General features: G+C 45.6%; 1 protein-coding gene across 3 annotated transcripts in view; it reads right to left on the reverse strand.

Moving 5' to 3' along the window:
• Window positions 1-22,548, reverse strand: part of PIWIL4 (piwi like RNA-mediated gene silencing 4) — a 69,997-nt gene that overhangs the window by 20,265 nt on the left and 27,184 nt on the right. For all 3 annotated transcript variants that reach the window (XM_006018646.2, XM_025197860.1, XM_025197859.1), the window contains exons 11-15: window positions 14,140-14,251; window positions 11,583-11,767; window positions 7,708-7,780; window positions 7,315-7,515; window positions 4,322-4,425 (exon numbers count right to left, since the gene is read on the reverse strand). In XM_006018646.2, the coding sequence (XP_006018708.1) occupies window positions 4,322-4,425; window positions 7,315-7,515; window positions 7,708-7,780; window positions 11,583-11,767; window positions 14,140-14,251 (675 nt within the window). The remainder of the gene's footprint in view (window positions 1-4,321; window positions 4,426-7,314; window positions 7,516-7,707; window positions 7,781-11,582; window positions 11,768-14,139; window positions 14,252-22,548) is intronic.

The following is a 22,548-nucleotide window of genomic DNA, read 5'->3' on the forward strand; positions in this document are numbered from 1 at the left end:
AAAAATGGCCACCTGAACTAACTTAGTTTGCACAGGTGCAGACCTTATGCTTAGAGCAGTGGTTCCCAACCTTTTTATACTGCGGACCAGCATGGGAGCAGGACGGGATGCATGGAGTTGGCTGCCCTGCTTCCCAGCTCTAACCCCACATGTGACTACTGGCAGCAAAAGCTGCTTGCCCAGGCAGACAGATGGGGGTCTGAGCGAGGGGCTTGTGCCATGACCTGGCAGCCAACCCTTCACGGCCCAGTACCAGGCTGCAGCCCGGTGGTTGGAAAATTCTGGCTTAAGGTGTCGATACACGTACTACAGGGGAGAGGGGGGAGCCACTCTAATTAAAGCACCCACAACACCTAGTGTATTCAGCGGTCTGCGTTTCAAAATGATGGCAGGGGTACTTTAACTAAAGTTCCTTCAATGAGTTTTAGTTAAAGCGCCCTTGCCTCCATTTTAAAATGCAGGGACATTGAATATGTGTGACGTGGAGGCTGCTGGCAACCGCTAATTAGCATGTGACAGCAGACTCAATTAATCAAGTCTGCACCAACATGTGCTAACTAGCACACATTGGAGCAGAGGTCTGTTATGTATACAGGTGTCCTTAGATCGCTGGCTAGGTTGATCTAAATGCAAGCTGTACAGAAGTTCAGGACAGTTAGATCAGTCTTAAAACAGCTGACGCGATCAAAGTTAACCCTGCCTTTGAGGTGGTCTAATTCAGATCGGGTCTGGTGAGACCAATCTAACTGAACTTCTGTACAGTTCCCAGTGCAGCTCTGGGGCTCAGAAAGTCCAGCTGCTGGTCCCAGCCCCAGGGCTGCACTTTTCCTACCCCTGCAGGGCAACAGGCTATTTTTAGTGCCCACTTAACCGTTCCTTCCACCCCCAGACTGGTAAGCTTCCCACAGATCAACCAGCCCTCCCTGAGCCAAGCAAGCCCTCACCATCCTGCAAGTCACTCCCAATGCTGGTTTTACCAGCATTTGCCAGCGCCAGGAGCCAATAGAAGTAAGCTTGAGTGTGTGTAGGGGGGAGGGAGGAGCATTCGTTTGCTGCATTAATAGTCTTCCAAGGAAACAGGTGGGATGCCCCAGAACCACTTAGGTACCTAATAGGTAGAATAAAATTTGGCTTCTAGTCTCTTGTGTTATTGGCCATCTGCAGTGCTAGCCTTCTCCAAACTCATACAAGCATCCTCTGGACCTTTTCAAAGCAGTGGAGGCCTGAGGAGGATATGAAATCCAGATACAGGGTAATAAGGGAGGACAAGTCAGATCCATCCTTTTCCCTTGCCTTTATGAACCATGTTTTTCATAACTGGGAGAAGTCTACATGGTGCAAGGCAAGCAGGGCTTGTTATCTTGGGTATAGGACTGCATAAAAATTACTATGCTTCTTTCAGCTTGAAAGGTAGGGAGCACAGAGCTGGCTCAGGTATATTTGCACAGCACTCTCTTCTACTGTGTAGACAGACATTTGACCTCTAGAGAGCTGACACTCCATGGGACTTTTAAAGTGCTCCAAACAAACTGAACTGATCAAACAAAAAAATCAGATAACTGGCTTCTATGTTGGGCATCCAGAAGACTAAGGAATCTGAAAAATGGGCAATTTTTTAAAACATGGATTTGATCTCTTGTTCTTCTCTCCTCCTCAGTAAAATGCTTACTCCCTTCATAGATGTGCTGCAAGGTAAGTCAACTATTACTTGTGAGGCATTTTCAAATCCTCAGATGGCCAGTCTACATAAATGAAAATCGCTGTTATTATAATAATAACAATATGCAGAGAGGCACTACACAGCATCAAATTAAATGTCTGTGGTTGGAGCATTAACAACATTTCACTCCAAGAGGTTGACTGACCACCTCACTACAGCTGAAGACCTACATATTGGCATTCTAAAATCCTCATCAGGCCTCTGTGAGGAAGCCTTTCTGGGTTTGGATTGTGAAAACATGATCCTGCTGTTGAAAGACAGCTCACGGATCTTCATAAATAATGCCGAGTGGTTTCAATGGTTTAAAAATATCTAGCATTATTGTTGGAGGAGAAGATGCTTGTGATTGAAAAAATAGTCTGCCTGGGTTACTGAATACTTGCACACAAATACACTTGTATAAACCAGTATGGCATTTAGCTTTATAGAGATGTGAGAATGCACAGAAGTCATTTGTTCTACTACTGAATCTGTGCCATAAAATATATGCAGCATTGCAATTAACTGTCATAATTCTATTTTTCCAAGTATTTGCAGGCTTGAAACTATATTAACAACCCCCTGCCCTAGCACTGTATTAATTCAGAATTTTTTTATTTTTGGTATCTCATCCAAAAGATGTCTCTTCAGCAGCAAGCAACCTCTAACAGTGTGCTAATCTCTGGTTCAGTGTTAAAAAACAAGCATTTTATCTATTAAATCATTACAGCCATTTCAAGCCAGCTGGTATCTTCCTCAAACAAGATATTTTTCAGGATACTTTTTAAATAGTGGTTTGTATTTTTCTCATACTCCCTATTCCCAACTCTGCACTGGTTACAGTGGACACTTCATTTCTCAGTGTCTTTTTATCCATCTGCAATACTACTTAAGGTTTGAACAAACATTAACTAATTTATTGTGACAACACCCATGTCAAATAGATACCCACTTCATAGATCAGAGCGCTCTGACAAAGAGTATCTAAACTGCCCAAGACTAACAAGAGGTCATATGTAGTACCAGGATTAGATCTCAATATAGTGTTGGTTCCCAGTCCTGTACTCAAACTGAGCTACCTATTTATCTTCCTCAGAGGAGTATTGTGGAATCTGATTAGTCTTTTATAAAACATGAACCTGCTAGAGCACAGCCTGGTAAGCACAAACAATAGCCATGTCATCACAGTATGTGAAATAAGATAGCTAACTGTGTAAGTGGCCCAAATGTCATTTAAGTAGCTTGGTAAGTGTTATTTGGGTGTGTAAAGTGAAACAGGATTCTGCCCTTAGATTTCAGACTCATATCTTTTAAGGCCAGAGTGACCACACAGATAATCTAGCCAGAATTACATAAACACAGACTGCAGAACTAGCCCTGAATTAATTCTAATTAACTAGAGTAGAAATGTCAAAGATACAGTCTGCGGACTGGATCCAGCCCACAGAGTCATTTCACCTGGCTTGCAAGGCTGTTGGAGACTGGGAATTTGGTAGTGGGGCCAGCTGACAAATTGCTAGGTGCAGAGTCTCTGCTGTGCAGGGGCATGAGTGATGCCAGCATTAATCCCCACCCCACTACTAGTCACCCCACTACCAAAGGCTACCTGAGCTGTGTGGAGGCCTCGTACTTCCCTCCCTGACTGCAGTGCCCCCCTGGGACTGCCCAAGCCGGGTACCTGTGGGTGGGTGCCGCCTGGGGGGAGCCACCGCTGCCACGGAGGAAAGCACCACCCCCCAGCTCAGGGACCACTCTGCCTGCTGCCAGCTCACCCTCGCTTCCCCGCCGCCGGAGAGGCAGGTAAGTCAGGTGTGTGCACAACAGAGGGGTTTAACTGGCCCTAAATTGAAGCGGTGTTTTTAAAAACCTACCGCTTCAATTTAGGGCCCCGTTTTGTCTACACACACCTATGCTCCTCGCCTGCAGCTGGGATTCCCATCTCCACAATTCCCACAAAATCTGAGAGGCCAGATCCCAGAGACACGTACAGGGGCACACCCCCTCCACCTAACTGATACAGATAAGGGTACAGACCCTCCATCCAGAGGCCCCCAGCTCCTCAAAGGCTGGTTATTTCATTGCTAGGGTGAGGTGCTGGCAATGGGAATGAGAGGGAGGAGATTTCTGTGAAGGTTCTCTGGCTGCTTTGTATTTAACCCCTAGCACACTTACAAGATCATTATAAGACATGCATCAGGTACAGAATCATTGCACTGGGGCTCCCTAGAATCCTCAAACCCCCCAACAGTGAAATCAAAGCCTTCAGGGAGCACCAAGAGTGCAGGATCAGGTCCTTTTTTCCTTCATCCATCTTGACTTCTCTTCCTGTAACTTACCATTTAAGGAGAAGCTCCATTTCATTCAGACAATATATATTTATTTTTTATACTACGATATCAGGGCTTCAGTTTGTCTGTTCTTTCCTTTGTGGGCTTAATAGAGAAACTACATGATAATTCACAGCCAACTAATACAATTTGCCAGTGTCTACATATTCCAGTTTAATTTAAAATATCATATAAATATAATATTCATGTCTCAAATAAGCCACAGAACACCTCTCTGAAGCAGACAATCATGGGTATAGACTTATTAGTATTAGCAGCGTTACTGAAGGCTTACCTTGTAATTCTGGAATTGGTGCTAGCCACAAAACCTACTACTGAGCTTCCTTTGTTGAGGGCGTCTTTATTGACATCAACACCTATCACCATAAGTGATTTCAGCTGTGAAGTAACATTTCAATTCAGTGTGATTTTGCAATCCAATGAATTAGCAATTATACACAGTACTCCAACCACAGGCCTTATCAAATCACTTTGTGAAACAACTGCAATATTTTCTTGCATACCACATACCCCTAAATAAAAAATACTTTGTTTTTTGGAAGGCAAAATGCAGGGCAGGAAAGACTTTCCAGTGTTATAGTGACTGCGTGACACAGTTTAAGTCTTCCTGCAGAGTGTCCGGGAAGTGTGCCATCCTAAGAGACAGTCTGGGCGAGGCAGCAGAAACTTATCTTTTGAGATAAAGTAAGATGTAAAAAATGAACATGATTTAGGTTATCTGTTGATAAATCATGAGTTCTCTACAAAACTAATACTGTGGTACCATATTATGCCACTTTTTTTCTACCCATGCAAATTAGAAAAAACAAAGCAAGTTTCATTCTAAAGAGGAAAAGTAACCCAATTCCCATAAAATTTTTCTGGCTAATCTCACCTACTTAAATTAAATCCTTAGTGTTTTTGTTGTTGCTTTGCTTTTTAGAAAGACAACCACAAGAAATGTAAATCCATGGGATACTGTGTGTGTTTTTACCAAGATCTGTAATGACAATCGGGCTTCATCATTACAAGGCTTCCATAAATTTTCACATAATATAAAAAGCCTAACACAAAAAGCCTTGTAGAGCCACAAGGCCAGATTCACCTACACAGCAAAACAGCTGGAGGCTTTTTCAAGGGTTAAAAAAATGTAACTAAGAGCAACACTGCCCACAACCTGACACGCATTAAAATAAAACATGTTAATTATTTGACTAAGTAAGCCATTTAAAAACAGGAGAGCTATAAAGTAGCAGGTGAATGCCGCTTCTCTCTGGCTCACAGTAAATTGTAAAAACAGAACACTCATTACAAGGCTATTTTCCAGGAGTGGTAAGTGTCAAGCCCTGATCATTCATTGAGGAGTCTTCACATCTCTTATGATGAGAAGTCAGACTAGACAGAAGAATCTTAAGAAGGAGCCTCTTAATGAGAGATCATACTGAACAAAATAAAGCAGCCCAACTCTCCTCCTCTCTCAGTTCTGGCAGCTGAATTCCAACACTGCTGTCAAATTGCTTTTATAAATATTGACAAAACATTGAAAGAAGTAAATTTTCTTGCTAGAATGAAGATAAAGAAACACGGTGCTGTGGTTCCAACCCATTAGCAGACTGACACACTGTACAAGGAATAAAATCAAATCACTTGTTTTCTGACCACTTCAAAAATATTTACTGCTTAGGAGCACCACCCCTGAATAACATGGAGACAATGGATTCTGTTGAATTAATTTTTGATCTATTTCTGGATTGAGAAAAGAAACCTATTTGGTTCCATGATATTCTGAAATGTGAGCTTTTATTTCACCAATAAGCAAGTTTTAACATAATTACCCCTCCAAGTCTAAGCAATGCTGACAGCAAAACATATCTCAGCATTGGCCTTTCATTCAGAAGTCACAAAAGTGCTGACATGACACATACAAATCATTTTCACCCTCAAGTCTGTAACTTCCATACATGCTTAATACACACTCTGGGCCCAAACCTTTTCCTTTGAAGTCAGTGGAAGTCTTGGCTCTGATTTCAGTGGGAGCAGATTGGAACCACCTGGTTTTGTTTGTACAACCCTTATGCCACTGAGCAATGACTCACGTAAGAAGTCCCACCAACATCTCTAGGACTTAAGCCTCACTGATCTCCTGTGAAATAAATACTACTATCACACTAATTATAAATAAGGCTAACAGACTGAGGGACAAAGGTTAAGTGAGTTCACACAGTTAAGTCAATGGCAAATCTGGAAAAAGGGCTCCTCCTACAGAAAGAAAAGGTCATCTCACAAATGGGGCAGCAGAATGGGAGTAAAGAAAAAATCTGGGTTCAGATCTTGTATTTGCCAGAAGCAACCTATACAACTTGAGCAGGTCACTTTGGCCTCAGCTACATAGCTATATAAAACAATAAACACTTCCATTGCCTATTAGGACCCTATTTTTTTGGCAGGAGGAGCTGCATCTTATTATGCCTTTGTAAGGTGCTTTGCACAATGAAACACCAACCCCAGTCTCTACAATAATATCGCACAATTTCCAGTTCTCTTTTCTAATGGCTAAAGCAATGACCCCCAACTTTCACTGGCCCATGGCCGAAACACTGAACAAGTAACATGCTGCTGGCAACATCTTACTTTGCTTTCCCTATCAACCTCAAGTAAAAATCTCTGAAGAAAGCAAAGCAAAGTTTCCTGTGGCCACATGCCAAAATACAGCTTTTATTTACAGAATTTTAGACTGTCATTGGGGTCACAAACATTTGACTTCCTGATCAGAAATGGAGATCAAAGAGAAGCTCATCAGATGTTGGTATTCACATTCATCTACTTAAACCTTTATAAAAATGCGTGCATTTTGTAAAACCTTTGTCATCAAACCCTTTATTAATTTCCTTTGTAAACAAACAGCATGCATATTTCTAAGTATTCCTATAAACTTACTGTAAAGTGAAAATCATGGTGCCAGGTTTAAAAACATAAGTACGGTGTTCATTTCTTAAATCATCACATCAGGCCTAGATCTCCCACATCACCAACACAGAACCCCAATATGTGTGACTCTCCATCACAATAGGAAGCAACTATTCATGTACAGTATTATATATCTAAAGTGTTTGGAGGCATTCAGATTGAAGAATGCCAAAGAAGCATAACTCATGTTGGATTAAATCAACTTCAGTTAGAGTTAAACATTTAAGACATACCAAAGATCACTTGGCTTTAAGATGCACTAAAGACTGCTTGAGCAAAATCTGCCGTGATAAAAATGAATGCTTTAAAATAACTACTTACAGGGATCTCTACTGCCCACAGTTCTCCTCCGAGTTTACAAATAATCTGCATAGCAATTTTTGTGGCAACACTCATCATCATACCCGGCTTAGTTAGGGTGCATGCTAATACACACTGGCTCGGGACAGGTCGGTCAAGGATCAAGAACTTCTTAATCGAGTCGTAGCAGTCCTTCTGATTAGAAGGCAACACACACATCACCTAAATGAAAGGGGAAAAGAGAATGAAGAGCTCTGCTTTGCTGGGCTTCTATAGCTGTCTCTAATTATGCTTTGATATGTTTGCCCTGTTTAATGATACATGATCTTCCCTACAAATAAGAAAAATTTATAAAGCCTAAGATCTATCCTGATGAAAGGCACCACCAGACAAGCCAGAGAAGCATGTACGTACCAGCTGTACTTCAGGAGTCACGTGCTGCTGCAATGCCCTCAGGAAGGCCAGGGTACTTTCTTGTACGTGCAGTCTGAAAGCAAAAACAGTATATACATTTAGACATGCACTAACTCTGCAAAGACCAATCCACTGCACATCTTCATAAATATTCTCTAGGCAGACTCAAAAGTTTAGTCATATTGGTCTGGTTCTGAATCTGCCAGCACCCAGGGACACTACAATTCTTCTACTGCATTTAATACTTAAGGATGCGTCTAGATCGGGGCGGACAATTATTTCAGGTGGAGGGCCACTTACTGAGTTTTGGTAAGCCATCGAGGGCCACATGACAGGCAGCCATGGGTAGATAAATATTAATTTTCTAAATTTTTTAGGGGCCTGGCAGGCCGGATAGAGGAACCTGGTGGGCCGCATCCAGCCCGTGGGCTGCATTTTGCCTATCCCAGTCTAGATGAGCACACATGTGCAGTTTACAGTGCCTCAAACCTGTCTGAGGTGCTGCAAACCACACACAGTGTACGTGCAACTGTTTTCCACGCTACATATTTGCAGTGCAGCACCAAAATTTGATACTAAGAACTCTCGGTATAAAATAAACAACAAAAACCTGCCACAAAAAAGCAGCATGGTACACAGTCCAGGAGTGTGCACAGAGGAACTGGAGGCTGGGTCCTCCAGGGAGATGCTCTGACTGCTGGCTAGAACCTCTTCACTGCTTTTAGGTGTTCCCTGGCTCCTCCAGCATGCCAGGAACCAGTAGGTATGGGGAAATAGCTGTTTCCCCAAGGTGGGGCATTTTACCCCAAACCAAACCCCACATGCAGGGGCATGCTCCTGCATGTGGAGATGAGCCCCAGCAGTCCATCTGCTGGCTGGAAGGCAGCTGCATCTTCATTAACATCATAGTTCTCTTTGTGACACATTCCTTTAAGAAAGAAACCGGTGCCATAACAAGTGAACCACTGCAGCAGCACTAACAGCTGATCCTACAGAACTGCTGTATGTAGCCCATGAACTTGCTGTGACAACACTACTACCACGGCATTAAAGCTAGAGATTGTTCTCTCTTTATCTGCATACATTTGCCCACCAATCCTGTCTGAGGTTCTAAGCTAGGGATGGGCCTTCCCCAAATATCTGATCCTGCGGTAGGGACACATGCTTCAACTATCTTGGCATCAAAACAGGGGCTTATTATTAAACTAATATGGAGAGAGAGGTCAAAAAAGGAACAGCAAATATAAGAGTGGGATCCAGGAAAGTGTGGGTCCTACCACTAGCGCTGTGGCTGTCACTAAGAATGTGAATGTACTGTAGCAGCAGTAGCAGCAGCATGTGCTGCAACCAAGGCTCACTAGTGATTACAGTAATTTCCCTTACAAATCTAGGTGTCAAGAAGCCACTCAAAAATGCATTTGGTACTTCATGGATTCACTCATCGCATCATGGACTCAGCCTCCTGAAGGAATAGTTTTGACAATGCAACACGAGATCTAATCTCCTTATAATTTAACTGTCAAGAGGTGCTCAGTGTGCATAACTACATCATATGTAATGGGAGTTAATTATACATCAAGAGAAGAAAAGTAAACAAATACAAACAAACTAGGGAAAAATACAAAGAAACGAGGGAAATAACTCATTAGATACAGTGCTCCAAATAAAAGACCAAGCTGCTCCAGGAAGTAATTAAATAAAACAACATTTTAGGAGAACTGCACAGTTTGCACTCCAAAACTCTTTTGCAGCCTCCAGCAAAGACTTTCTCCAGAAGCAGAGGACTCATAACTGGAACAAAACTGGCCCAGCTCTCTTCCATGTTACCAGACCATCATGCTGAGGGATGGAAGGAGGAAGGCTGGAGGAATGGCCAGTGCATGGGCACATTTTGGTGCTTCTCAGTGTTGGACATTTCCTGAGAAATGGCTTCCAGCTAGCATAGATTAGAGTAGCACCTAACCTGATTGAACCTGTTAAAGAGCTGGAACAGCACTGAGCAAAGACTCTAGGACTGACCTGTGCTTCTACGACAGAGTCTTGCTATCTAGGGCTAAGCAGACCTTGAAGTAGAAGAGAACACAGCCCAAGACCACTGGAAAAGTTAGATCAGCATACCTTATTTTCTCACATACCACATGCTCTCAAATAAGACAGGCACCTGTTGTTTGAAATTATGGCTGCATACAGCAGGGAGAGGTAGCTGGCTGTGTTAGTCAAGCAGAAGGCAGGGAATAAGGTACAAATTTTTCCTGCCTTCTGCACATGGCAGGAACAGAGCCTTCAGCTCACTCACCCTCCCTTTCCTGCTCAGGCACAAGTTACTGTGTTTTAACCCTTTCACAGTTTCTGATCTTGAACTGCCAGCAGCTCTTAGTTGCTCTACCAAAAGCTGAAGCTGGAGCTGCTGCTGAAGACTGGATTCTATGGGCAGGTCTAGTATTTCAAAAACAGCTAAAAACAGCCTGTGGGGCTGTGAAACAGGAAGAGTAAGACCAGGTGCATCTAAACTGTAAATTCTTCAGCAAAATGACTTTAAAAAGGATACTTTGATTAGTGGAACATCAAGACCACCAAGACTGAGAATGAGTCATTAATACCTACTGAGTGAAGAACAATTAACAGGATCCAGTAGATTCTAATACTCCATTAAGTCAATTTTCTTCCTCAGCGCTGCCTGAACAGAAATGCCACCACTGCTATTCTGGGCAGAAAAATCAGCTTCCCCACTTAAGACATGCACCTCAATTTTGGAAGGCTAATTTTGGGGGAAAACAATGCATGTGGTATGGGAGCAAATATAGTATTTCTGATCCTCAGAAGTTGGGAGACTCCAAAATGTTATTTTTACCTTCTCAACAAAGAACTAATAAAGAAATGGTCTGACCCATGAGATAAGCTGTTTGCTGAAAGCTGCATCCTTTAAAATTCAGCTTTTAGTAAAGCTTCAAGTTTAACCTTTGTTTCTCTGTTTATGGTAGATGAATGAAGCCATAGAAATCTTTTGTAGAGATTTTAAGCTAAGTCTTGCACCCTTCTATTGACTTTGAATGGTTATCTGTCTCCCTAAATTACTCTTCTACTTTCAAATGGAAAATACTTTTCTTTTCACTCCTCTGCCCTAAACCTCCATCATACAGCGTTGCTATATATTTTTAAAAAGCTGCTCCATTATGTCTCAGAAGTGATGGAAATATTCCTTATTTTTTAGATTCAATTTCTCCTTTAGAATATACACTTCACTGTGTATATTTGTTCACCTATGGAGTCTACCAATTTATTATTGCTCTTACTATTATTTGACATATATGTTATAGTAGTGCCTAGAAGCCAAACAGAGATGGGACTGCATTATGTGAGGGATTGTATAAACATAAAGTAAATAACTGTTACTGTCCCAAAGAGCTTAAGATCTAAAAGGGCTCAAAAGAGGTAAGTATGAGAAACTAACAGGCCTGGTTGGTGGATACAGGGCAGTAAAAATAGGATGTAAGCAACTCCTAGCCGAATCAAAGGCAAGCACAACAACTCACAACCCATCTAGTCCATGAGTTTGCAGCTTATATTACAGAAAAGCCAAGTTAAGGCATGACTTGATTGTAGTGGCTTTATAGACTGCATCTGGGATCCTTTCACTGGTAAGGAGGGGCAGTGTGAAAGAAAGCATAGTAATGCTAGAGGGAGAAGTGAGTGACTTGTGCTGCCATTATTCATTTTTCACAGCTGCATCATTTGTTTGTTAGATCTGCGAAGGACTGGGGTGTAACATATGTACGTGGTACATACATGCAAGGTGTCACTGCTATTACTACTGGTAATAATAAGACCGATGAATGACGAAAAGCAAATGTAAATTAGTGTGTGAAAAATCTCACATTTTGGGATATTCAATGCGAAACCCCATGGGACCACCAACTCTTCTCAGGCAATTCAGAAGATTCTTCATTACTTCTGCATTTCTGTTACTGCACACTATTAACCAGGTGTCCAGAGACGGTACTCCAAGCATCTTCATGTTACGCAAATCCTTTGACCAATCACTAGCACTCATTGGCAGACACTGGCAAAGGAAAAAAATATAATTTAGTAATTAAAAGGAAATAATCTATTCAAAAGAGGGTCCTTCATAAGCAAACAGAAAATACCATATTTACTAACATACACATGCACCTTTTAAGCAAAAATCAGTCCCTGCAAATTGGGACACACAACTTAAGCAGAGAAGTTGGTTTTCTGTTCATAATAGAAGCATCCCACTTTGATTCCTACGTCAACAGGAAGAAGCCGTGGCATTTCTATTCAAACAGCTAAGGGAGTCAATTGACTTAATGGCTCATTGTTCTTCATGTCATGGGTGTTGACAACCATTTCTCCTTTTTAATAGTCCTGATGTTCCACTAATTAAGCTAAGCTTCCTTCTAGCAATTTTTCTGTCTACTTAGCTAAGTCTGCATTCTAGTTACCTCTTTCACAGTCTTACAGACTATTTTAGCTCTTTTCAAAATCACAGATCCGCTCATGGAGACCAGTCTTCAACAGGAGCTAGGATTACAGCTGTTGTTTCAACAGAAAAGGGAGAGTGAGTGAGAGCTGAAGATTAGGCTCTGCCCTTGCTCTGTGCAGCCATAACTTTGGAAAAATCCTTCCCCCCCCCCGCATTCACAAAAACAAGTGTGTTTTACCTGGGGGGGGAAGGTATGTGAAAAAATACGGTATTTATGCATCATCTTCCTATTTTTGCATCAAGCTGAAGGGTGCAGACATGTAACACATCTTTACACTGGTGTGACCTGTGCTGGTTTGTACACTGATGTCCAAAGCAGACAGCTATCCAGAGCAGTCAGATGACCAGACAAGGTAGCTGCCCACAGCAAGCACAATTACAATGTTTCACCACAAGGTTTTGGAGAAGCAAGTCACTGTATGCTTGAGCTGAGCAAAAGACTACACTGAGATGTAACTGAATAGAGTTGCAGATACAGGAGCCATACACAAGTAACTTATACTATGGTATTCCAGTTAGTCCTAACTCTGGGGTAACTTTACCCCAGTATGATTTTACACTGGTGTTGGCTATATGTCTTATGCCAACTACCCATTTGTGCTGGTGTAAAGGCAGATTACAATAGTGTAAACATGTCAAGTGTCTGCACCTTGTCATTCTCTAGACAGGCACATTTTAGTAGTCTGCAAAGGGAATATAGCAGCATTTTTATAGGGTTTAACCAAAGTGTGAAATCAAACTCTTCATTTCCTTGTACTGGGAACATTTTATTAGCTTGAATATATATTGACCTTGCTCCACAGACCCAACCTGGAAATAATAATCAAATCTGAGTGTGAAAAGTTGCAAGCTGGGATCTGGGATGAGCCTGCAGGCAAGTGGGAAATTCACCCCACCTGCAGGGGGTACCTTCTGTAACAAACATCATAAACAGCAGACCTGATGACACATATGCCTGGAACAAGGAGTAAGTGGGTGACATTCGTACAATGTATTTCATAAACAGTCATACAAAATTTCTTACAGTTTTTTTACATAATCATTATTACCCAGAACAAAAGAAAACTATAAAAACAACCAGGTAAAACCCTCAACAAGAATTTTTAATTGAAACAGAATTAGAAACAAGTTCTGTCCTAGGACCAAGCAGGGAAAGCTGACAAGTCTGTAGTAATAATGGGGGAGCCTGGACCAGGACAGGAGAAGAAAGCTTGTTTCTGTAGGAAGGTCAGTAGATGTATGAAATTTCAAGGTTTTCCCCTTCAGGGAACCTCCAATTTTGGGATTTGATCTTAAGGCATCATATTAAATTATTTCTACAGCTGAGCTGATTCCACCTTTTGCCTGGGAGGCATCTTCCCTCCAACCCAAAGTCCCTGGAAGACTGCCAACTTGACATCCGGACCAAACTGGCTTTGGGTTCACCACTAATATAAAGATGCAAGTGTTTTCAGTGGGAGCTGGGGCATCCTGCAAAAAGCTGTTTTTAAAAATGTACAATTTTACAAAAAGATGCCTCAGAGCTGGCTCAGTTCCCTCATGTCAAAGGTGTTAATGGTGACTGAGCAGATCAACTATGGTTAAACAACTTATGAAGAAAGGAATTTTCTGTACCCAAGACGACAGTGCATAAAGGCTTACAGAAAACGTCCAGCTACAAATGGTAAAATAACGAGTACCCATTTCTGTACATTCAATCCTAGGCTGCTGAGCCAACCCTTGTAGTTCTAAAATGAAGGCAGGCTATAGGTACCCAAGTCTTTAGGCAGGATGCGGCAGGAAAAAGTTGAGCTTTCTAGGGGTAAACTTTTTCCCTGAAGTTCCCCAGCCTTGGATCTGCTGGTGCTTACCCAATGGCAAACAGACAGACCTCGAGTGAAGAGATTTGAGTATGGAATTTCGAGTGGAATTCAAGGTTCGGTACTCACCATCTCCCCCTGCATCAGGATTTTTTCAGTTGGGACAATGCGGCCAGTCAGGGAAATTTGGCACCCGAGCTGCAGCCCCCAGGTCTCCAGTACTAAACGAGCCTCACTGTTTCTGCACAAAGATTGTTTGTTTTTAATTCTTGCCCATAGCATCAAGCAAACAAACAAGAAGCACCACACACAAAAAAAATCCCACAAAAGCAGCTGTTATTCATAGTATCATAGTACTTAGGGTCGGAAGGGTCCTAAACAGATCATCAGGTCCGACACCCTGATAAGTCCATTACGTTCTCTGTTCTATGGTGACTGGGCCATAGCTTGCCAAAAACATCAGGTACAGCTGACTTACATTAAAAATCAAGACAGCCACTTGTGAACAGAATAAGCAGCAAACAGCAAGGAAGGAGATTGCCTATGAGTTCCCCTGAAAAGGGACCCAGGAAGGACTTATTTTATTTTTTAAAAATGGGAGTAGGGAAATAGCTTCCACTTCTTGAGGGTGCACAGAGAGGTGAGTCTGGCCAAGAAGAAATCAGTTGTTGGAACCCACAGGGTATATGCTGTTTGTACTCCTCCCTGAATACTAAGACTTCTGGGGCATTTCCAGATGTGCTTGGGGACGCTGCAGGAGGTGCTTTAATTAGCAAGCCACATTAATTAAAAGCACCCGAGCATCATGTGCATCAGTGTCCCTGTGCTGAAAAAACGGCAGGGTGGTGCTTTGAACTAAAAGCTTGTCCAACAAGATTTAGTTCAAAGTGTCCTGCTGCCATTTTTCAGCACTGGACACTGATACTCGTGATGCTGGAGCATGTTAATTTCTACACTCCAGCAGACTTGATTAATTGAGTCTGCTCTGACAGACTCGATTTACAGCATGTCGGAGCAGCCTTCCTGCATGTGCTGGTGTGCTAAATACAAGCCAGTGGCCATACTGGAGGAAAATGTCCAGTGTCTAGAGGTACAACGACCTATGTTTCATAGTATCAGAAAAGCAAAGACATCCACAAGCCAAAAGATTTTGCCCCAGATACAAGGAGAGAAAGCACTAAAGCTGGCTGGAGAATAAGAGAATTTCTGACCCCCAGAAAGTGAATCACAAAACACCCCATACACAAAGGGATGAATAATTGCTTTCTGGTTCTCAGTACTGGTACTGCAGACAGCATCTTGGGTAACAGCAGAGGATGGCATCAGTTCGAAGGAGTCGCATATTCCCCAGGAATAAGAAGGTCATGACCACCATACCCAAGAAAAGAACTGGGGGAAGGGGGCATGCTTGAGAACTACTTAAAAAAAAAGTACCTAATGGTTGGCTTGACCTGACTACTGAGACCTACTATGTTTACTGTATTTATTCAATTCCAAGATTAGTTCCCTCCACTTCCCCCAATTCAACATGGGGGAAAACCCCCTAATCCAGCTGCTGTGGCCCAGGCTCTGGCCCCAGCCCCAGGTAGGAGCTGGAACTGCAGTTGCTGCCTGCCCCCCAACCACCTCTGCACCCCATGTCTCTCCCCCTGGAGCCTCAGGCCCCCGCTCCCCTGCCTTGTCTCCTCTTCTAACTCCCTTCCTCTCTTCTCCCACCCCCATGCCGCAGCCTCTGTTCCCCTGCACTCCTCCTCATACCACTTGCTTACCTTTGCTTCAGTGCCAACAGGCTGCACCCTTGCTCCAGCTCAGATCATGGAGCACAGCCCCAACCCAGCCCTGTAGCAAACGTGCTGGCTTTGCACTGCTGGTGCACATCTAGGCTATGCTCCACGCCCCAGGCTGGATCAGGGATTGAGCCTGCCAGTGCTGGAGCAAGGGTAAGCAGTGGGGAGAAGACAGGGGGAAAAAGGGGAAGGGACCCAAAGCTGCTGGCTCCAGCATGGGAGGAGGTGTGGGGGAAATGGGGAAAGGCAGGTAGGGGAAGAGCCAAAGTGTGAAGGTGCAGAGATGGGGGAAAACACAAGGAAGGGATAAGTGGGGGGGGACAGGTGGCAAGAGGCAAGCTGCCTGCCCTCCCCACTGCCTCCCTGTATCATTGCTTTCCCCACTGCACTGGCAATGGGGATGAATTTAAGACAATTCTCCAATAATTAGATTCTATACATGAAAAATTATAACAATGTATACATTTTCCACGTGTAGAAGTTAGTTATTTTAAATTCAGGGTCATCTTGGATTTGGGTAAATACAATACTTGCATGCCACATGTACTATTTTCCTAAAAATCAGCCCTCAAATAGTGGGAAGCTAATTTTCTTCACTGTAATAGAAGCATAGAGGAATAGAAGCATGAAGATGCTGAGCTGTAATGGCTACTACTGTTCTCTGGGCCAGCAAGCAGCAAAGGTGGAGTCCAGTGTTCATCCTTTCAGTGTTGGTGTTGAACTGGCAACAGCTTTTGGCTGAGCAGCCAAGAGCTGTTGCCCATTTGGCAGTGGCTGTGAAAAGGGTTGCCCCTCCTTACCAGTGAAAAGGGTTGCAGTGGCTGCCCCTCCTTACCAGTGAAAGGATCCCAGATGCAGTCTATAAAGCCACTACCATTAAGTCATGCCTTAAAACTGTCACAACCCAAGGGTGGGATTTTGTTTGTGCGCGCTTCGGCACTGCTAAATTATTTCCCGCCACTAGGAGCTTTCTTTGCAGGGTGCATTTCTTAGTTGCAAAGAGAAATGCACGGTGCAAAGGAGTTCCCGCCACCCGCATGCAAATTTGTGTCCCACTATTGGCCAGTTCTAAATTATTCCCACATGGCGGCTAGTGATTGGCTTGCTAGCCGTATAAGAGGCTTGAGCGGTTTCCGCCCAAGTTGGAGAACTCCGAGGAGAACCCCAGCAAGAGAGGACTCCATAACCATCTGGAGGAGGAGAACTTCACGTCTTGTGAAGATCTCTAAGCGCTGCGGAGCCTATCGAACCCAGCGCAGGCTATAGGGGTCTGATCAACCTCTGGCCTCTCCCCGTCGCCGAACGATCCCTCACCGAACCCCTTCCCTGCGCGCAAGTTCCACGGAGCCTAGCAAACTTCATGTGAGTGTATCCAGAGCTCTGCCCGGGTTCGAGTCCTGCAGGTTTATCTTTCCGTCGCCGAAAACCCATTGCGACGTACTCTCGTGCCCTGCAGGTTCGAGTTTTGTTTTGTTTTGTAACTGCAACTCAAGCAAGTTTTCCTGCCTGCACCGCGACCATCTTCTGTGTAAGTAAAATAATCTTTACTCAACCGCTAAGCGTCTGTGCCTAATTCTAGCCCGCCGGCCTGCATTCCCCGACCCGGCGTGTCCGGGCTGCTGGCCACAGCCCGCCGCGCACAGGCCCCCAAGGGCCTCGGACCGCTCCCGGCCCGCACAAAAACGTGGCTCTTCTGTAGTATAAGCAGTACTGCAAACTCATGGACTTGATGGGTTGTGAGTTGTGGTGAGTGCCCTTGATTTGGCTAAGAGTTGTTTGCACCCTATTTTTACTGCCCTGTCTCCACAACAGAATTTGCCTGAACAGACATATTTGCTGAGGTCAAGCACAGTACTACATTCAGTCAGCTCTCTGGTATGACAGTGGAAAGCTGTTTTTCTATACATTCTGCCTTCCAAAAAAACAGGGTGCATGTGTTATACGAGAAAATATGGTGTGCTGCTTGCCCATAGCCAAAATTCAGGACATTTTGTAGAGAGGTTGTTGAGACTCATCAGCTCCTCTGACAATGTCCCTTTCCTGTTCATCCATGTTGGCACTAATGATACTGTCTAATATAATCCTCAGCATCTTGGAAGAGACTATGAGAATGCAGCCAGAGGGGTAAAGGAATTGGAACACAGATAGCATTTATCATCAGACAGCATTCTGGGCGCCACACTTCAAGAGGGATGTGGCTAGCATTGAGAGGGTCCAGAGGAGGGCCACTCGCACGGTCATGGGGCAGTGGGGCAGGCCCTATGAAGAGAGGCTCAAGGGCCTGAACCTATTCAGTCTCCACAAGAGAAGGCTGAGAGGGGACCTGGTGGCCATTTACAAACTCACCAGGAGGGACCAGTAGGAATTGGGGGAGGCTCTGTTCCCCCGGGCACCACCTGGGGTTACTAGGAATAATAGCTACAAATTGTTAGAGAGAAGGTTCAGGCTGGACATCAGGAGACATTACTATACAGTTAGGGCTGCCAGGCTCTGGAATGGGCTCCCAAGTGAAGTGGTACTCTCTCCTACCTTAGGGGTCTTCAAGAGGAGGCTGGACAGATATTTGACTGGGGTGATATGACCCCGGCACCCGTTCCTGCCTGGGGAAGGGGGTTGAACCTGGTGATCTGTTTAGGTCCCTTCCGACCCTAAGCACTATGATACTATGATCAGTCCTCCCTCTTATAGGCACTGATTTTTATTTTTTGAGTCAAACCCTCACTGTCATGCATTTGCATTTTCACATACCTGCATTTTTGCATGTTTCCTTCTATTCCAAACAGGAGAACACACAAACACCAACAGACTCTCCTCGTGCCTGAAGAAGGGTGTTTGTAACCAAAAGCTTGCAAAGAACAATTTTTCCAATTGTTTAGTTGGTCTAATATACAATATCACATCTACCCAAAAAACCTTGTCTGCCTAGGAAAACAGGAACAAATTAATAAAAATACATGTAGTACAAACTGCCTAGGGACACTGTAGCATCTTTTTATGGGAGGTTTTCTTAAAAAGAGGCTGGGTAGCATCTGTCTTGGCTGGTTTAGATGCAATACCTTCTGCTGTGCAGGAGTTGAAGTACATGGCCCCTTCCTAAACTACAATCTATGGCAGCGATGGACAAAGTACGGCCCGTGGACCGAAGGCAGCCCAATTGATTGACTCTAGCCCACAGTTCTCCCCACAGCACTCCGCATGGGGCTGAGCCCATCCATTCCCACCAGGGGCAGCTCACACCATGCTGCGCTCTCTTGTGCACCTGCCCCATGGTCACTGACAACACCAGCCCCAGCCAGTTCATACAGCTTCCCAGTGGGGCTGCTCCTTCTCCCAGCAGGGCTGCTCCAGTGGTTCCTTTCTTCTTCCTGCTGCTCTGCACTGGGCCAGTGGGAAGCTGTAGCCAGGTAGCTCCTTCCCCAGCATGCGAGTCTCCAGCACCAGTGCCAGCTCTAGCTCCCAGCCGCCTTCCACCTATTCTGCCCATCCAGTGCAATGAGCAGTCGCCTGTGGGGGCTGAGTGGGTGGAAGATGGCCAGGAGCTGGAGCAGGAGCCCTGCATACTGGGGCAGGAGCCACCTAGCTGCAGTTTCCCCCCGGCCTGAAATGGCACAACAGGGGCAGGAGGAACCACTGGAGGTGGGGGGAGCCAACCAGCACCTGGGTGGCTGCAGCAGCAGCAAAGGCACCCCATTGGGAAGCTGTGCACATTGGCTGGGGCCATTTCATAGTTGGTAGGGTCAGAAGGGACCTGAACAGATCATCAAGTCCGACCCCCTGCCATGGGCAGGAAAAAGTACTGGGGTCAAACGACCCCAGCAAGGTGTTCGTCTAACCTCCTCTTAAAGACCCCCAGGGTAGGAGCCAGCACCACTTCGCTTGGAAGTTGGTTCCAGATCCTAGCCGCCCTGACAGTGAAGTAGCACCTCCTGATATCTAGCCTGAATCTACCCTCTGCCAGCTTGTGACCATTATTTCTAGTCACTCCTGGGAGTGCTTGGGGGAACAGGGACTCCCCCAATGCCTGCTGGTCCCGCCTGACTAGTTTGTAAATGGTCACTAGATCCCCCCTCAGCCTTCTCTTGTGGAGGCTGAACAGGTTCAGGTCCCTTAGCCTCTCCTCGTAGGGCCTCCCCTGCTGACCCCTGATCATGTGGACCCTCTCAATGCTGTCCACATCCCTCCTGAAGTGGATGCAGTACTCCAACTGCGGCCTGACCAGTGTTGCACAGAGGAGGAGGATCATCTCCTTGGACCTGCTTGAGATGCATCTGTGGATGCACAACAAGTTGTGCCTTCCTGACCGCGTCCCCACACTGCCGGCCCATGTTCATTTTGGCGTCAATAATGACTCCAAGATCCTTTTCTGCCTCTGCACTGACGAGAAGGGAGTTCCCCAGCCTGTAGGTATGCTGCTGGTTTTTCCTCCCCAGATGCAGTACTTTGCACTTTGCACTGCTCAGTGTTGAAACCCATCCTGTTCTCATCCACTCACCCCTGTAACCTGTCTAGGTCCAATTGCAGCCTGCTCCTCCCTTCTAGCGTGCCCACATCCCCCCACATCTTAGTGGAGTCAGCAAATTTGAACAGGGTGCTTTTTACCCCCTTGTCCAAGTCACTGATGAAGATGTTGAACAGTGCGGGTCTAGGGACCAAGCCCTGGGGGACCCCACTGCCCACATCCCTCCAGGTCAAAAATGACCCATCCACCACCACTCTCTGGGTGCAGCCCTCCAGCCAGTTAGTGACCCATTTGACTGCGTAGGTGTTGATGCCATAGTCTACTAGTTTTTTAACGAGAATGGGGTGGGAGAGTGTCGAAGGCCTTCCTGAAGTCCAGAAAGACTATGTCCACTGCGACACCTGCGTCTAAGGATTTTGTGACCTGGTCATAGAAGGCTACCAGGTTGGTCTGACAGGACCTGCCTCTAATGAACCCATGTTGGTTCCCCCTAAGCATAACCTCCCCTGCTGGCCCCTCGTGGATGTGCACCAGGAGAAATCTCTCAAAAAGCTTACCCAGGATTGAGGTAAGACTAACTAACCTATAGTTTCCTGGGTCCTCCTTCCTCCCTTCTTTGAAAATGGGAACCACATTGGCCCTTTTCCAGTCCTCTGGCACTACACCAGAGCACCACGAATGCTTGTAAAGCCGTGCCAGGGGTCCCGCAATGACCTCTGCTAATTCCCTCAGCACTCTGGGGTGGAGATCGTCAGGACCAGCTGATTTAAATATGTCCAGTCCCTCCAGAAGTTCCCTGACTAGGTCCTCACTGACCCTAGGCCTGGGTGCGCCTGCCCTGGGGCCTGAGGGGGTCCCAGTGGATGGGCTGATCTGGTCCCTGCTCAGGAAAATGGAGGCAAAGAAATTGTTAAATAGGTTAGCCTTGTTGTCTGGTGTGACAACCAGATTTCCAAGCGTGTCCTGCAGAGTCCACGTTACCCGGGACCATTGGTAGGTGCAGGGCAGGTGCAGGTGGGAACACAGTGTGGGCTGCTCCAGTTGGAAGCAGGCAGGGTTTGGCCCCATGCAAAGCACCACAGGGGCAGTCATGGGCTGGAGGGGGGGAGGACACACATTGCATGCCTACACATACCCCACACCTCCTTCCCCCCCAATACAATACAGGTTTCCCTCAATTTATGTAGTCCGTTTGTTCCTGGAGAACGGTGCATAAACTGAATTTACATAAAGCAAACCCACTTTATAATGTAACAAACAGGTATACCTTTCCATGGCTGCGAGGGAGGGAGCAAGTGAGGCTGGGACTAGGGAAGGGGCGGAGGGAGAAGGGTGCGGCGCAGCCTGTCTGCAGCAGGCAGCAAAGTAGTGGAAACTGTGAGTGGGTGCAGGGACGCAGCTCTTGCTGCTACACGTCCAATGGAAGGGCCATTAGGCTGCGCCAGGCTCTTCCTGGGGGGCCAAGTGCCAGGGAGAGCCCAGTGCCACCGCCAGCCCCAGCCTGCGGTGGTAGCCTGCTGTCATACCATGCACAGATCCAGGAGCCCGCGCCCCCTGGGAAGAGCCCGACGCAGTCCTCCAGCCCGCAGCCCTCCCAGGGGGCATGCAGCAGCAAGAGCTGCACCCCTGCTGCCTCACGCCCCGCACCCACTCATTTCCTGCTGCCTTGCTGCCTGCTGCAGCCCAGGGCTTCCGCTTCTCCCTGCTCACCCCAGCCCCTGCTGCGGCAGTCATAGGAGCAGCCAATGCCAGCTGCCTACAGACACTGGGCTGCACTGTGCTCCAAACCTCCCAGGGCTCCACTTCTCCCCACTCATCCCAGCTGCTGCAGCAGACCCGGGAGCAGCCAAAACCACCTGCCTGCACTGCAGCACGGTGACACCACCTGCCTGCACCATGGCAGGGTGCAGCCCAGGGGCTGGGGTGAGTGGGGACAAGTGGAGCTCCAATTGCATAAGAGTGAATTTACCTCACATATAAGGAATTTTGGGTAGAAAAAGGGTAATCGCGTAAGAGCAAATTTGCATATACAGAACCCGTGTAAATCAAGGGAAATCTGAATACAAAAGTAAGACTTTGTTTTGATCTATTATACAATTGCCTCTTGTCACAACCCAAAAGGTGTGATTTTTATTTGTGTGTGCTTCGGCACTGCTAAATTGTCCCCGCTAAATTGCAAGCTTCCTTGCACGGTGGAGTTTTCTGCTGCAAAAGAGAATCCCGGTGCAAGGGAGAATTCCCCGCCGATTTGAAGCTTTCTTTGCAGGGTGCATTTCTTTGTTGCAGCACAGA

Source organism: Alligator sinensis, unplaced genomic scaffold (assembly GCF_000455745.1).
Source record: "Alligator sinensis unplaced genomic scaffold, ASM45574v1 scaffold116_1, whole genome shotgun sequence".
Lineage (NCBI taxonomy): Eukaryota > Metazoa > Chordata > Crocodylia > Alligatoridae > Alligator > Alligator sinensis.